Here is an 18,391-nt window from a genome sequence, read left to right as displayed (position 1 = left end):
GTTGACACTAGAAGTTTCATTGATTCAGGGACTATCCTTGGTCCACGTGTAAGTCTTGGCGAGTGCGACAGTGACTGGAATTGAGCTAGGCCCGATCGGGAGGGTGCCGAGGTATGAAGTTATCTCTGTACACGGGAGTACATCGCCTAGGCTAGTCGGTCTTTCGAATAATCGCGAATCCTTTTGTAAGACACAAAATAAAATAATGTGTCAGTAGAATACTTTAACTTAATTCGCTCCAAGTTAGATTAGACTATCTTTGATACGGATAGCACCAGTAGGATGCGCCACTAGGGCGCATGTCCGGGTCTCGATGCGTAGCCACCTCCTCGTGGTGAGACCTGGTAATTGGTATCGTTTTCCAAAGAACAATCTTTGGGAAACGATACCAAGCTAAGAGCTACGCATAGAGTTTAAGATATTTCCTATCTCTTGTAAATTTTCAATGTTTCCTTTGAACTTTGAAAATAAAGAATGAACAATATCTGTTGAAGTGATATATAAATAAAGAAGAATTACGATAAGTGAGGTAAGTAAAATAATTAAAATTTTCTGTGATGAATAGACTATGTATATTGTGTGATATTCATGTAAAGACAATTTTCATAAAATTTCGTATGCAGGAATTCTTGGAAATGACGTCTTATTGGAATTCCGCCATCGAAAGGCTTTTCATGTTATATTATCCTAATTCAAACTCCGAAAGTTGGTCGAAAATTTTACGTCGTGGTTGTAAAAGTATTGTTTAAGGAACTCTTAGAAAGACGTGGCTAGAAAAGGATAGAAAAGAATCTGTGTTCCCGATACCTTTACGAATTTATAATCTCTATTAATTGAAGTATTGAACAAATGATTTAGAAACATTAGGAAATATAAAATTTCTTGCTCTCAAAGCTAAATAAACAAAGCTAAATAACTTGCCAAACATTGCACTTTTGAGTTGGATTCATTGGTGAGCCTGGTGGACAATCATAGGCCCTGGCAAAATCTTCACTATTGGACAGAGGGCCTAGAACTCTTATGGGACCTGGTGAATGAACGCTACTTCTTATTTTTGTCAATGCATCCTCTGGTCTCATGGATCCACACCATATCTGAGCGTAATTCAAAAAGAATAGCTGATCATGAGTAAGATTCACATCAGGAAGCAATGGTTCTTCACCATGTATTGATACCCATTTCTTATAAGCCTAAATCATACAAGAAAAATGATTTTATTGATACTGTATTTTCAATTTTATATCTTATATTAAGCAAGTATTATATCATTTTTATTAAGAAATTAGAATATTTTTTGGTAGAAATATATTATAACCTCAATTTAAAAAAATACATATTCTTGCAGTTTTATAATTTTTATTTTTAACCATTTTTCCCTGAGTTTTTATTTTATTTTATTTTGAAAAACAGTAGAAACTTTGTGTATTATCTAATTAATAATTAAGATGATTGTCATATACTACTACTAATTAGTTGAAAATTACTAACGAGTTATCAATTATCCCATTAAGTTATTAATGAATAATCTATAAATACATAAGAAATAGAGTACGTTACCCGGAATGACTGTTTTAATCCTCCATTATCAGCAATATTCTCTCCCTGAGTCATCCTACCATTCACATAGAGATCAACTTCTTGCAATTTGTATCTGGAATACTGGTCCACAATACACTGAGCCTTTTCTCTGAAAGCTTTCACAGTGGCATTGTTCCACCATTGAATCATGTTCCCATCTTTATCAAACTGACGTCCTTTGTCGTCAAAACCATGAGTAATCTCATGCCCAATTACTACACCTATGCCCCCATAGTTCAATGATTTTGGAAAATGCTGAGAGTAGAAGAGGGGTTGAAGAATTCCAGCTGGAAAGACTAGAATAAAATTAAGATTCATTTTTTACTTTTTTGAGGATATTTAATTAAAAAATTGCTTATATTAATATTAATATAAGAAATTAAAGAGGGAAAATATTTTTTTCTTTAGTTTCAAAATAAGCAATAGTAATGTGAATAAGAATAAATTTACCAATATCATTTTTATTGGGGTTGTAGAAAGCATTCACCACAGCTGGTTCAGTAGACCACTTATCTTTATCAACAGGTTTCCGTAGTTTCTCTAGATTATGATAAGCTTCATACTTCAGCACAGCCAGTATGTTTTCAAGGAAATGATTTTCAGTAATGTTCAACTGTTAACATGAACAACAGAGAAGTGCTTACAAATATAGAATTAGCATCCATAATCAAGTTTTGAATTAATTATTAAATAACTATATATTTATATATTTATATGAACATTTTTTTAATTTTACAATTAAAGAAATATATTGTATTTCTCACTGAAGATATTATTTTGCACTTCTCTTTCTATTTTGTAAGATGATTAATAATTAATATCTCATAATTAAATATTAAAAAATAATCTTAATATAATCTTTTACATAAAATAATAAATACCATCACGTATTCTTTTGAAAGTTCAACAGGATCTTTCAGAAACTCAGGGTATCCAATTCTCTCGTTCATAGAATCAGCTTTATTCTTAGCCACAGCTCTAGTTTCATTATCCATCCAATGATTTTCGGCCAGCAATTCATTAAACGCCTCTCGTATCATGCGAATCATCTCCAGTGCTGTCTCCTGAAAAACAAATCATCCTCCAGAATAATCGAAGATTAACAAAGTATTATCATTTGAATTAAAATATACATCTATTAAAAAACAATTTTTATGGTTTTAATGTCCTTTTTTTATGTTGAATTTTACAAATCTATTTGTTGACATTTATTAAAAGATATGGCTCGATAAGTTAATTGAAAATTAAAAGAATATATGACTCAACGATGAATAAACGACATATATGTCGAAATATATGAATGCAAAAGTCACCTTGCTCTCGTGATTGAAATTGTCACGAATGAAAAGAGCACCAACAGCCATACCAAGCCTTTTATTGGTCCAGTCGACACATTGGGACCATCTGTCTCTTTCACTTAGTATACCCAACAGAATCTTACGGAATTCTACTCTCTTTTGCTGATACTCGTCTATCATGTGAGGCATTATCGACATGACCAATCTCCATAGTATATAATTATGCAGTGTTCTGTAAAAATGTTTATTTTAAAAACAATAATTCTTCCTCAATTTCTATTTTCTACTTCCCATATAAATATTTCTAACTTTATTGCTGATGAAAAATTTTAAAAATTTCCAGAAAATCATGGAAGGTAAGGTATTAGAAATTTTAGAATTTGAAGAAACGTAAGATATCAGAACAAATATTTTTCTCTTACCTGCGGTCCGTTCGTTGCACGATACGGCCCATTTGCATAAAATATGGCATGGCGTACGCCACGATGGGTTCCTCTTCCGTTATGGGAGTGCTGATGAATTCTTGAAGGTATGCGCGCCATTTCAGCTGCGGAATTTCACGCTGCAGTTCGCGCAGCGTCAACTTCCGGTAAATGGCAGATGTATCATGCCTGTCAGCCTCCGGCATTGACGCCTGAAATTTGGATAAAGTCTAATTTCAAATTTTACCTTATCTATCCATCAGCGACAAATTTTCTTTTTTCTTCAATACTATACTTGTATTTTACGTCATTACTAAATTTATAGGAAAGTCCTGTCACTCTGTTTCGCATTCTGCAAGAAAGGAAATTAATTGTTCCAACAAAAATTTATTTGAAATTAAGAATATAGATCAGGACAGGAAATTAACTTTTTTATTCCATCAGTTTTTCATTTTTGTCATTCCCAGAATACAATCTAACTTTCATTATTAAATTTTCTCGTCAAGAAGTTTCACAAAAGTCTAAATTAATTGTTAATTTATAAAAAAAACACTATCAAACCCGCATCCATATCAAATTTCTTCGTCTGGAATTATCTTTTGTCGCAGGACATATTTGAATCGCTCATTTGTTAAATCAATTAACTCCACGAAACAAGAAATAGAAATTTACTTTAAATATAAAAAGTTAAGCATTAATCTAATGCTTTGGCATCAAAATTAAATCAAACCCAAAGCACTTTGGCCTATGAATGATCTGTTTATCCAAATCCTCAACAGCGACTAAATATTTGCAATAACAGCATGGCGCCATTTTGTAGCGAATATACTCGTCGATTTGGTCTACGAATGGCGCTGTAAGTATCCAAGTAAATTCTAGTGACAATACTTCCCAATGAATTCGATATATCAATAAATTATCTGACACGCCTGATATACCGATAAGCTCGTACATTTGCTAACTGTTTCTCCAGATTGATCACGTGATTGAATTCCTCAGCCGCGGTCTCTGGATTGGCGCCCAGCAACACGGCAACATTTGTCATGTAACGATGGTACGCGTTCAGTTGAGCCTCACTGCTCTTCTTTAAGTAATAGTCCCTACTCGGTAACGCCAGCTGTATCTGATCCAGCTGAAGAAAATAATTGTCCAACGATCAGACGCATAAAATGATTTTTCCTTGAGCTCGAAGCTCGAAGAAGCGATTCGATTTTGTCGCAATCAGAAAGATCTCATGCTGTCTAGAATCACGATTTTTACACAGTGCACCGAATGTAGAACATAAACCCAATTGTTACAGTGTGCAGTCGTCGACCAAGGGGCCTTACTTTGCCGGCGCACCTGGAGGATATTGGCTGAGGAGTTCTTGTCATCTGGGCCGACCCATTGTTCCAACAACACTCCCTCGTTGTATTCCCCGCGGAGTCGACCAAGCAACACCTCGACGGAGTATGGGGGTGGTTTCCAGGATGCTCCAACCACCGCTGGCCAACCGCCGAGGAACTCGAGAGTCCTCTTCAGTGGAGCATCTCCGATCGTCCTGATACGAGCTGTGAAAATGAACAGTTAGAAACATTTCCCTGACGTCGAGGCATGTTTGTTTGGCTCGAGAAATTTGTGCGATCTTTCGGAAATATGCGATCGAAATGAATTTTCGTTGTACCCACGGATGTCCATGCACGATTTGTAGAACATCTTCGCCTTCAGGGTAGCGTTATTGTCCTCGTCGTTCGGCGGCTCCTCCAGGATGCTCCTCAGGATCACGTGCAACTGAGTAGCCAGTACTTCGAACGTGTTTATTGAACTTCGATCCTCGGGAATCACGTGCTGACGATTCCACGTTCCGCACGCATATTGGAAGAAGTTCACGCATGGGGCAGCCGATTGGTCCATGGCCGACAGTAGAGTGGCAGCTAAAATGAATTCAACGAAGCAAAAGTTTTAGTCGAAAGTGTACTATCATTCGAACGTTTTCTTGCTTCATAGAAACGGTGACTATAAGGGACTATGATTTCATTTGATATATTCAAAGTGAGTTCATAAATATGAAACAATAACGAGTTGTCGTGGAGCGACTATAAGTGACTATAACGCGACTATAAGGGACTATAATGCGATTACAATGCGAGCACGAGGGACTATAGCGTGTCTATAAGTGGCATAATGCGACTATAAGTGACTATAACGTAAGTAGATGTGGTGTAATGTGACTATAAGTGATTACAATGCGATTATAATTGACTATAGCATGGCTACAAGCATTCAAAACGAGTATCTATATAAAATGATTACAAGTTGGTATGATAGGATAGTTATAGCGCGACTGTAAATAACTAGAAGTTAATTTGATTACGTGTGATTACTGGATGCTTCGAGATAAATTGATTTACGGGGTGACAATATGAGAGCTACGATAGAATGTTTTACTATCACTCACACACGGATTCGTATATCTTTACGCTGGTATCTTTCCTAGTTTATATTTCTAGGGATTTAAAGTAAATTGCGGCATCAAGGATAATATCTCAATTTTGTTCGACCAAAGATTCCGCGAAGGATATTTTCGCGGGAAAAGGATGAAAATTTTATTGGTATTAGGTCATATTGGCAAACACGCTGATATTAAATTCTAAAGCTGATATCGACTTTAGTAGCTTTATGCAAGAACATAAAATTGCGCTGTCACGGACGGGAAATTGAATTTCAGTGGTAACAAGGGGGAGAAGCGTAGCGCTTAATAGAATCGAAATATTAAAAAAAGAAGGAAAAACGAACGACACAGAACACGAGACCAATTCAACATCTGTTAGACGAATATCACCGAGCTTATAAAATATCTCTGCGCAATCTCATTTTCTGTCAACAGGTTGGCGGCACGAGTTCCTAACCTATACCGTGTCATAATCTTCTTCACGGTGTTTGAACATCTCCAGTGAGCTCGTTTTTGCCTTTGACCGAATCATTTCTGTTTCCTACTTTCTTTCCCTCGGAAAGTTGTCTCGTTGGTCATATAACGATATTACTTGACGTTTAATGGGGTAATATGAATCGTTTAATCCGACTGAATAATTTTACGACGATGTTAATATCTTCGTCGCCCAATAGAGCGGGATAGCTTTAACGAGGCCAACCGTGATCTCAGGATTGATTGCACCTCCGATAAACTATCTCTAACGAGTAATAACATCGCCCTAGGGTAATCTGATATCGGGCATCAAGGTTTGATTACGTTTATAGTATTAAAATAATTATCAACGATAACAGGATAACGAGTATACGGATACTTTGAAAATACCACTCAGCTTCTCGCAATATGAAATTTGTCCCGAGAAATATATTTTTTTAAATTGACAATTAAAGCGAGTGTATATCGTTAAAACACTGATTACTTGATAATTTCAATTTTCAAAATTTTCCCTGATTTGTCACATAGTTTATGACATAATTCTTCCTTTGTTATTTTTGATAGTCTGATTTATCGAATTTTTTATTTTATTTTAATTGTAACAGATTATTAAAATGGAGATAAAAATAAAATGGGGTATTAAAAGCTGTTAAATACAAGATGGATTTCTATCCGGGTCATACGTCGTTAATAATTTTCTATGGAAACGTGTATTCACATAAACATGCTTAGTCCATTGATAATTAACATCTAAGTAGAAACCAGGGAAGTACGAGTTGTCGAGAAACGTTTTCCTAATTACATTCTACAAAAACGTAAGCGCAGGCTTTTTACGCACTCGTGCTTGGCGGAATGGCTGTTGTTTTTCAGCAATTTTAAATTCAGGTCGAGCACCCTTTTCTCCTCTTCCTTTTTCTCCCGTTCGTAGGGGCCACTTCACTACCCAACCCGCGGTACAGGCACACGGTAATTGTGAAATGTCAAAAAAGGAATTTAATTACACCTCTTACCGAACCCTTGTTATCCAGTATTTCTCGAAATCTTTATTGTCAAATCTACTCTCGCGTTATTTCTCAGGTTATTCAACTTTCGCATTTGATATTTTATCACGAATTCTGATTAATTCTAATTCTTCCCTTCCTTTTACTTTATTGACATCCAAATAATGGAATAGAAATCGCCTTTAGCTCTTGCACCTATTAACAAGTCTATAAAGAATTTTGAATTCTGAATTTTGGAATGTCAAAATGAACTTTAAAGGTCTTTAATAGATAAATAATTATTAATTTAATATAATTATTTTAATTAGTATTATTGGAAGATTATATTAATGGAGAAATATTTTTTAGTAAGATTGATATAGAATTTTAATTTATTTCACAAAATTCGAGATATTATTTAAAATAAATTTCGGAATTTTTATAAATAAATTTCTCTTATAATTAACTGAAATTTGATTACAGTATCTTTATAATCGTCGAAGCTATGGCAAATTTAATAAATTGATGTAGTCTGACTACATAAACCAAAGAAACCTAACCTTATTCATATCTGAAACCTATGTATATTTTGTATATATTATATAAATATAAAATAAGTGATAGATATTACTGTTAATAAAAATAGAATTTCCTATATTTTTTAATTTTATATAAAACTTTAATTTCTGAACATGTTTCATTCGTATAATTTTTAATACACGAGCATATGCATACATATAAGTATTCATATTTCGACTACGCTCTGGCGAACACATTGCATACCCATTACTACAGCTACTGCTGAACAAAAGGTAAATTAATTAAAAATCTGTTAAAAAAATATATTAAAATTTTTATATTAATTGTCTAAAAATTATTTAAAATATTATCTACAACCCAACAATTTATAAATCCACATTACACACTCGAATTTACAATTTCCTGTATGATAATTGTTAAGACTCTGAATTTTTTGACTCGATAGGTTAGGTTCTGCGAAGTTATTTATAATTATTTAGTAGAAAACGAAAGAAAAGAAAAGAAAAATTAAACAACGAATTTTAGACTACCACTGCCTCTTTCAAAAAAAATGGAAAGAAAATAAAAATACATTGACATTGACAGTGAGACAAATTCGACACCACGAACTCTAATCTTTAATAGACGAACCACCTAAATAATGGAAGTACGTCGAGCGTAACCAGCGCATTCGGTCGATAAATAATCGAAAATTCAGCGTGTCGTCCCGAGCTACTGCGGATAAATAAATAATTTGGAATAGCGCCGCTTGTTCCGGGATTGGCCGCGTTTCCAGAGCAATTAAACCGCACGACGCCGTATCGTCAGCAGGTCGGATGGCGAATTTGGCGACAAATGAAAATCGAATTGCAGACCAGCTTCGGTCAACAGGCAATTTCACCGGGAACGGTTAATCCGATTTGCAGGCGTGTGCGAGGCGGTACGCATTTGTCGCGGGACAACGCAATTCCGGTCGGCCACCAATCAGTTCTCGCTGATCTGATTCCATTTAGCTCGCCACGGATATTGCTCGGCGATATTTCGCAGAGTCTCTTACGGACGATTTTTCTCCTCTCTTCACGTCGATCTGTTCGATAACGCGTCGATCGTCACACCGCGATTCGTCGATAGATGGCGCTACGTGACTTTGCCGAGTGCGAAGGTTGGGGAACACGAGAGATTGTTGCGAATTTTTCAGTGATTATTACCGAAGATAAATACGCGATACGTACATAAATTTGTGAGTTATTTCTTTGGAAATTTTTTAAAAATTTAATGGGACGAGTGCGAATTTATATTTTAGTGGAAAATGCGATTTAGTAATAGAGGTTCAGGGACTTTTATGGGAGCGGGAAATACCGGTATTTTACCGGTAAATGTCGGTAGTATTTTCATGATATTTATCATAAATACAGATATACCGGTATAGCGTCAGATCGTTATATGAAAATACCAGTATATTTATTTTGTGTATTTACCGATAAATTTTTCAGTGTTTGTATTTCATTACAAAAGCTTTAATATTTCTTTTAAGTAGAGACCAAGAAAAATTAAATTTTATTTTTATATGAATTATACTACACAGGCAACTGCAAGCAACTGAAGGTAAATAGATAAAGATTGGTTCTTAAGTTCGATAGAATACCAAAATAATATCGTTTTCTATGTTATACTAGTAATGAAATTGCAGTATCGATAATAATCGATTTTGATATTATATCCGTTTTGGTATACTCTTACTGGTATAATGCCAGTATTAAATCCCTAAAGAGGTTAATTCTGTGATTTTTATAACAACAATTGATAACAGATTTTTTATTTTATAAAATAAAAAAACATTAATTGTGAACTTTCTATAAATACAAATTTCGTTTGTTTTGTATCTATGTAACAACCTTTTGTATCAGTTTCTTGCTATTATTGAATGGATGAAAATGAAATATAAATGGAAATATAAATCAATGGATAACCTAAAAAATTTTCATGACTTTTAGTGAAATAGAAGGTATCCCTTGGAGAAAAGCGGAGAAATATTTGAAATTTGAAATTTAAAATTACCTGTCCAGATGCACTCCTTTGTCATGCAAATGTTTGGACCTGAAACAAAGGGAAAAATGTATTTTATGTGAGGAATTCAAGGGATTTGAATGCAATTTTAAAAGGCGCGCGGAATTTATTCGTTGACATCAGTGTGTAAGTCGTTCTTTCAAAATTATGCATATATGCGGCAGTGTCGAGAGAGGACGCAACAATTTTCTACGTCATTAACATAGACCCACAAAGCAACACTGCGCGACAATAAAAAGCAATTTTCTGCTTCGATAAACGTGACTTCATTGTTTCTGCTCTCGGCATGCGATGCGGAAATAAAGAAGTTGTCTGCATTACTATTTTTATCTTCGCAAAAGGTGTTTCACGTGTTCTTTTCACTCCGATAGTAACAAACAACTCATTATCAAAAATACAATACATTGTTTTGGTAATAACGAAGATGGTCTGCAGGCGCTCGTTAAACGATATTTTCAATACCTTTGACGGAAATTTGAATGTCACCTTGTGCCACCTGTTTTCACTTATATTTCATTAATTCTAAATATTCCCTAGAAACATCCCTAGAATTTCAAAGTTGCAAGAATATCCTAGTAGAACATAATTAGTAATACTCTTTGTAATTATATTAGTATTAGTGGAGTATATTTTATGGAATTATATTAGTATTAGTATAGTATACTCTTTTGAATTATATTAGTTACGTTAGAACCAAATTAGTTTCTATATTATGCATTTATGTCTAAAAAATAATTTTCTTTGAATATTTAACATTTAAATATGCACGTTCGCAATCATGTTTTTATCAGAAATATAAAAAATAAAGATTCTGTATGTTTGCATATATAATTTATTTGTAAAACGAAATAATAATATATTTAAGGAAATTTGTATGATTTTGTTTTTTTGAACGAATCTGTACATGGATATCAGTAAAGTGATTAACTTTGTCAGTAGCTATGAGGTAACACCGGCCTTTTCGAGCAAAACTTGATAGCCTCGACTCGATTCGATTTGATTCGGCTGATCGATGTTCGCTTCTGACACGAGCTGTTGAACATTGAAAGCCGTTTACTGTTTCTCATTCGTTCGTAATTTTCCATTGCTCTTCGTGTGTAATCATCAAATATCCTTTTGATATCTCTGACAGGTATTAAGCGAAAATGAAACGCGAGAAAAGAGATGAAATAAAATCCCCTATAAATTGCTATATTTTTGTTTAATATTTTTATTTAACGTCATATGACATTAAACCATCCCATTTTATTTCAGTACAATATTACATCACTATATCATTCATTCATTATCGATTATTACAATAATTCTTAAATTTCAGATTGCTTTTTAAGGTCCAAGTTAATTCTTTTAGGTTATGTTTACAGTATGTAAACTCTATTCTATTTGGGCATGTTTACAAAAAGATTTACTCTAGATGGGAGAATTTTTATTTGGTAGTGTCAATCTATAAATTTTCGTAATCTGATTAACAGTTTTATGAGGTGATATTTCACTCATGCTAGCCATCCAGAGTTAGGTTAAAGTGAGTAACTGTGGTCAATTTTTTTCTTTTACGAGCAAAAGAATATTCAGACTTTAAGCATAAGTGTGAAGTGTCTTGGATTACTTTATTATTGGAAAAGGTAAACTTTTGTGTTCAAAATGGAAGACTACTTTTTAATCCAGGAAAAAATACTTGTTCAAGTAATTTTACGCAAGGACGCGTTTTTTTCCGCAGCCTCCTTTCAGAAGTGTCTCATGAAATAGTAATTAAACTCTTCTGGAAGAAATTCTCATGGAAAAGAAGATTGCAAAGACATTTGCGTGAAAGCGGAATGAACTTTTCAATGAAAGTTTCCAATATTTCATTCTAATTTACCGTATTACGATCCACGCTAATTTAAGATAAAATTTTCGTTTTTCAACAAGACTCATAACTAAACAATTATTTTGTATGTTCCATAAATTGTACATTGAATTACCTAAATATTTATATAATTATATAAATAATATAACAGTGACAACAAAAATAAATAAATGTATAAATAAAAACAGAATACATGGTAAAAAGTGAAAAAGAAAGATAATGATATAGAGGAGTACAGAAAATGAGGCTTTTTATAAATTTAACCTTGAAATTTATGGAGACCTTCAAGTTATAATATACTTTGGAACTAATATATTAACGTACATATTGATGTATTTAAATATATATGTATCCAAGTCTATAAAAACAAGAAGTTTATATTATTATAGAAGTCACGTGCTAATATATCCTAATATTCAAGATAATATGCAAATATTAGTAGAATATTCTAGCACATTCCAGTACTTAACCATCTACTACTTTGTTCAATAGCTATACCTTTGAACTGAATCCTGAATTATTTGATTCTATATCCAGATACCAAACTCTGGTTTCAGTTATATAATTTAATATATTACTATATACAAGATGCTCAATTATAGTTTGAAATCAGAATACCATAGTACGGTACTCAGTATCTGTTCTTATATCAAGAAAGAAAGTACATGATCTTACTATTAGAATACTTTTAGTATCACTATTTACACCATTCTAGTACATTAGTATATTTTACTTAATCATAACATAATCATCTCACTAAAATACAAAAGATCAAAGCCTACGTCCTACTACCATTCAATCCTGATTTTGGTTTTGAATACCAAACTTGGTATCCAAATGAATTTGGGACATATTGGTAAGTTATAATACATAACCTCTAATACACCAGCTCATACCAAAGCATGCAAGATCAAATCAAGTGTCTGCTTCTGCTTCAATTTACTTTAACATCAAACTAACTCATTTCAATTCTAGATCAATTTTTGAATCTACCACTCAACAGCTTTAAACCGCTATACTTTGACACCTAAACTCTACACTAGCGCGCTCTGCGCTTGAGTCTACACCAGCGCGCTCTTTGTCACGCTTGATCAAACGCTAACTCACTCTAATTCTACGACAATCTTCGGATCAACTCAATAGTTGCCGTATTGCTATTCTTCGGCGTATAGATCCCACTCCAGCACGCTCTGCGCCTAAATCTACGCGAGCGCGTTGTATCACGCTCGAACCGGCCACTGCCAGCCGCTTAATTAATCAGACCCATCGGAACTAATCGTATCATTTAGAGCTAATTCAACTTACGGGGCTCCTGCACGTATTCGCGGCTCGTGTTCAACGCCAACAGCAGCAGGATGAAAAGACAAGTGGCGAGGAGAGTGACGGCGAGCACACCGAACAATTGCTGCCTGTTGGCCGGCCTTCTCCGCCTGCGTGTGATAGACGCCGCTCGCATTATTCCGCCTAGCGGCTTCCGGCTGCTTCCTGGATGCTGGAGAACCGTGGTGGTCGTGTTTTCACGCGGGCCATAAGTCACCTGCCATGCAGAGAATTTTGGACGTCTTTGTTAAACCACGAATTACGAGAAATTATCTTGTCTTTTACATAGTCATTTCATAGAATTTTTGTTTTTAGGAATGCATAATTAATTTATATTTTTATTGATTGATATTAGTAAAATTTAATTATTTTATTAATTTAAATATCGCACAAAATTTGTACTATATTTTACTTATTTTATTTATTTGAAGATGTGGAATTGTTTTGAGAGAGTTTTTAATGGAGAAATTGTCTTGTCTTTTACATAGTCGTCTCATAGAACTTTTGTTTTTAAAAATGAAGAATTAATTTATATTTTTATTAATTGAACTAGTAAAATTGAATTATTTTATTAATTTAAATATTGCATAAAGTTTGTACTATATTTTATTTATTTTATTTATTTCAATATGTGGAATTGTTTTGAGAGAGTTTTTAATAGAGATGTTGTTTTTGTTTTTTCATTATAAATTTATTTGTTGTTGTTATTTTAGGTTAAACGTGTTTATTCTTTTTCTGTTTTCTGAGAGGCTTTGTGTGGATTTATTTAAAAAGAAATTTAAAAGTTCTGGGAATTTTCAATCATGTGTTTAAAGTGGTGATACTTCATTTGATTCGCACTATGAGACTTTATTGAACATTAAAGAAGCCTTATAATAAATTGCTATTGAAAATCGTGCCTTAATATGCCCTTTCCCATGTTTTAAACTCTTTCATGAACGAATCATCATCTCAAACACCCTCTCAACCTCGCTTCACAAAACATCTTCTTTAACTACCGGTTTATTATCAATTATTATGCTATTCACGATTCTCATATCATCTGTACTATAATATCATCAGTTATTACTGATTTCTATCAAAACTCAAAATTACGTAGTTTTGAGTAATTTAACAAAACTTTCCTATCTTATCAAATATTTAAATGTTTAATGCAATCTTTTAGTTTAATAATCAAAAATAAACACGTACCACAAATAACGATAATAAAAATATCAAAAACATTAAGTGAAATAATGCAAAATAAAATAAACTGGTGACTACAACGAATGGAAATAAAAATTTAAAATGGAAACAAAAAATTTTACCCCAAATCCTATAGTAATTCCTCAACAAACTAATCTACAAATGGCGGGGTAGGAAACGTAGTGTGGTAAATTATTGTCAGTCAGCTATTATTTCTCGTAAAACGATATTTTGCATTTATAATAATAAAAAAGAACTCAATATATTATTTTAAAGTTATAAACAGATATTGTAAAAAGAAAATGATATAGAAATACTTTTTCACTAATTAAAAAGACTTGAATATCTATATTTGTGTATTTTTATACAGTTACGAATATATTTTAATATTATATATATATATATATATATTTATTTGGATTTAGAAAGAGGATATAATTGAATTGATGAACGCTACAGTTCTGATTTGCTGATAAACTGAAATTTGTTGAGATTGTATTATTACTGGAAAACTTTTCTACACAACAATGGTAATAAAGTTGCACCTTAAATTAGGCAAGGTTTGTGGATTTCCTATCCCATAATTTTAATCATTGTGTATTTCTTAAAGTTCCTTCGAAATTCTATTATTTCCCAGGTGTCTTTAAATTATTTCTCAATGCATTAAATATTTCCTTTTAAAAACTTAAGAGTCAATAAACTAATGTTATGAAATTCCTAACTTATACCACTGTGATCCTCACCCCTTTAACCCTGCTAGGATCCTGAATTCAAGTATACACTGAAGATTGTGGAAGATGGAAACAGTAAATAAGAATGTTTTTCATACGATACTAATTATTCATAACAATGGAAGCAGTAAATCAAACTCACTTTCTTTCTCCACGTGATTCAACCTCTTTGCCATAATACACAACCTCACGCACGCGACCAGTCCCCCAAATTCTCACTCGTCACTATAGCTGTCCTTTCACTCTTTCACACCATTACACTCACATTCGACGAAAACAAGCGCACACATTCGCACAAACATCGTCAGCACAAAAATATTCCAAATATACGAAATTAGTATCTACAATTTCGAAATCTAATTAAGGGATTGAGAAAGTTTATATGCAAGTTGTCACACCTTCCATAATACATTCCGTTGCAAAAAGAAGCCTGTCAGAGAATACTTCGAACGGAAAATGTAATCACTAGAACTAACAACCACTCATTTCAAATTTCAAATTTTTCCAGTTATTGAAATCGTTTCGGAGAAATTAATACTGACTTCTATTCAAATTATAACATAACTATGTACACCTTATTCTCACTATGATACTTTAACTCTTTGCGGCACAGGATTTCAGATAACAAAATAGACCCATGTTGCACAGAAATTTTATTGCGTTTTGAATGAAACAAAATTGGTATATTTTTACTAATAAAGGAGTAAAAACATAAAACCAGGAAAAAGAGATTGTCGCGATAAACCTTCCGCTTGCAACAATTGATGAACCTGTACTGGCACGTTGAATGTTGCCAACACAAGCGAATCCATTTATAACATTTGTCGAAGGTATTACCAACTGCTTTACGTAAATAAGACGAAATATGAACCTATGCGCATGCAGCTATTGCAATATTTCGAGATGGGACTAAAAATGTCCCACCATGCATCACGGTGCATCAAAAAGGTAGGACACTTTTAATCCCAGTATGCCCCAAAGAGTTAATCATCATTATTCATCTATATTATATTTGGGTCCGAGTTACAAGTCTATCCAGCGATAACCATAATCCTACCACTAATTCTACCAACCTAGAATTAAATACTACCCAATACTACCCAGCTCTGAACCGAAAAATAAAATAAAAGCCCATTTGGGAGGACAAGGCAAAGTGTCTCACCTGAAGAGGAGTAGTCGCAGGTAGATCCTGACCGGAACCAGGTAGTGTCTCGTCCTGCTCCCCGATCACGTTCGCCTTCAGGTATCCGTTGTTGCTTTCAGCCTTCATCCTCCCTCGGCCAGTGGTACGAATCCCTGGATCAACTGGAGTAGGTGGACACTGGTCCGAATTTCAAGCGGGGAACTGTGTCAACGACCGGTGTAACGTTGGCATCGCGGCTGCTCTGGATCCACCGCAGCCAATCGATCATCGATCCTCCACGATCACAGCGAAAGACCTCGGAAGCTTTTATCGACCTTTATCGACACTCGAAGGGAGCAACAGTCACTTCGACGAGACTTTTAGCCCCGACTTTCGCGAAATTACACTTAGCGAATTTTATTTCACGCCAGTTGGTCTGACGGAGGATGATTTTTATTAGGTGCGACCGATGTGGAAGCTGACGGTCGGTTGCCAGTTCATCGTTGCAGTGAGAGACGTTGGGGATTGGTGATGGCTGAAAGGAGATCAGGCAGATTTTCTGCTCCGAAAGGATCTGTGACCGCCGTGCTACTGACGAGTACCACCGACACCTAGCACTCTCGCACCACCTCCGTTGTCCCTGCCCCCTCCGATCGCCCTCTTCCTCACCCTCAACCCTCGATTTTGTTTACAACGCGAGTCAGGCCGCCAGGGTGGGGGCTCTGGCCAGACCATCGCCTTTTCTGCGGAGTTTATACGGTCTTTTGTTATTTTCTTCCTCTCTTCTTCCTTTTCTTTGCCTTTTATCGCACCATTAATTGGGCTTATGAATGACCCCCTTTTATAAGTTTGATTTATGATCTTTTATTATTGTCGTTAATTTCTAGTTTGTTGTCGAGTTCTAAAGTCTCCCTAGACTTTTGTACTGTATAATTCTTGTTTTTCTTTTCATCAGGCTCTTGATAGATACTGGTACCATTGTGTATAGTATTTCTCTGTGGTATTTAAAAATATCTTTTAGAATAAAGAGTACAATCGAAGATTGGGAGGTGGTTTCCTTTAGACAATGTGAATATATTCGCCCTTTGCAAAATTACAATTCTTCTATCACGTAGTTAGGTTGAATTATTTATATCAATTAAGCAAAATGGACAAGTGTTCATTTCTTAAAGATCATTGTTGAATAATATAGCTAAGTGGTACTGATGCAAGATTATTGGAATTAATCAAGGAGTTTAAATAGGTAATAAATTTTAAATAAAAATGTAATAAATTTGACTAGTCTTTTTAAACAAATAATAAAATGAACTATAGCTTTTACAAATTATAATATATCTAACAAATAAATAATAAATTTAACTATGCTCTTTAAATGAATAATAAACCTGCCTATGTTCTTAGAATAAATAATAAAATTAACTACAGCTTTTATAAATTATAATATATCTCTCAACTAAATAATAAATTTGACTATGCTCTTTAAATAAATAATAAATTTAACTATGCTTCTTAAATAAATAATAAATTTACCTAAGTTCCTTAAATAAGCAATAAAATTATCTATAGCTTTTATAAATTATAATGTATCTCTGGACTAAATAATAAATTTGACTATGCTCTTTAAATAAGTAATAAATTTGACTATGTTCCTCAAATTAATAATAAATTTGACTATGCTCTTTAAATATAAATTAAATTTATTCTCCTCAATTAAATAATAAATTTATCTAAGTTCCTCAAATGAACAATAACATTAGGACTATAGCTTTTATAAATTATAATATATCTGTCGAATAAATAATAAATTTGGCTATATCTCCTATATCGTTTATACAAATAACAAACATATTAAAACCTATTGTACCAATTACAAAAATCTGCAGTACCAATAGACCAGTGGCAATTTTTCGCTTCATATTCAGATAATCGTGTGTGGAACATAATATTAATGCTTCTGGAGTATCTGCAACCGGTTTACCTGGGGTGACACGGTTCGTTGATCAGAGGGGTGCGTACATCGACATCGTCGTTCGCTTGCTCCACAAATTCACCCTCCTCGACGTTCCACCCCCCTTCCCGTGCCATTTCCCGGGACATTTTGCCAATTCTCCTCGGTTCCTACAGGAAATGACGTTCACCTCTTGATACGATACACTGTGAATAAACGACGAATTTGTTAATGCACCCCATTCTTGTCACTCGAACATTAGCCACTCATTTTTGAAAAACATATCATTTTTCATGGTGACAATCGTGTCTAATCAAGGATTATTATATCAGTGGGTCCGACGAACGTGTAACGTAGGCAATTAATTTGAAGTCGGTTGTAAAATGAAGATGCTGTCTGTGCAGCTTTAGCATCGATCGGTGTCTCCGTTTTTCTATTAATAAATCTAGTTTATATCAATTCACGTGAT

General features: G+C 33.8%; 1 protein-coding gene across 3 annotated transcripts in view; it reads right to left on the bottom strand.

Moving 5' to 3' along the window:
* The window catches only part of LOC108548277 (neprilysin-2), a 20,471-nt gene extending 2,229 nt beyond the window's left edge, over positions 1-18,242 (bottom strand). Inside the window, exons 1-13 of one of the 3 annotated variants that reach the window (XM_017901130.1) lie at positions 17,953-18,242; positions 16,014-16,717; positions 12,921-13,152; positions 9,761-9,799; positions 4,966-5,211; positions 4,640-4,848; positions 4,251-4,430; positions 3,299-3,510; positions 2,892-3,108; positions 2,460-2,639; positions 2,029-2,191; positions 1,558-1,874; positions 922-1,190 (exon numbers count right to left, since the gene is read on the bottom strand). In XM_017901130.1, the coding sequence (XP_017756619.1) occupies positions 922-1,190; positions 1,558-1,874; positions 2,029-2,191; positions 2,460-2,639; positions 2,892-3,108; positions 3,299-3,510; positions 4,251-4,430; positions 4,640-4,848; positions 4,966-5,211; positions 9,761-9,799; positions 12,921-13,152; positions 16,014-16,121 (2,372 nt within the window). In that variant the 5' untranslated portion in view covers positions 16,122-16,717; positions 17,953-18,242. Of the gene's footprint in view, positions 1-921; positions 1,191-1,557; positions 1,875-2,028; positions 2,192-2,459; positions 2,643-2,891; positions 3,109-3,298; positions 3,511-4,250; positions 4,431-4,639; positions 4,849-4,965; positions 5,212-9,760; positions 9,800-12,920; positions 13,153-16,013; positions 16,718-17,952 lie in introns of all 3 variants that reach the window. The other 2 variants (XM_017901129.1, XM_017901131.1) reach the window with 2 other exon arrangements.
* Positions 18,243-18,391: the final 149 nt, after the last annotated feature.

Source organism: Eufriesea mexicana, unplaced genomic scaffold (genome assembly GCF_001483705.2).
Source record: "Eufriesea mexicana isolate 0111107269 unplaced genomic scaffold, ASM148370v2 scaffold1482, whole genome shotgun sequence".
NCBI classification, from domain to species: domain Eukaryota; kingdom Metazoa; phylum Arthropoda; class Insecta; order Hymenoptera; family Apidae; genus Eufriesea; species Eufriesea mexicana.
The sequence above is the reverse complement of the archived record's forward strand: the minus strand, read 5'-3'. Positions and strand labels throughout refer to the sequence as shown.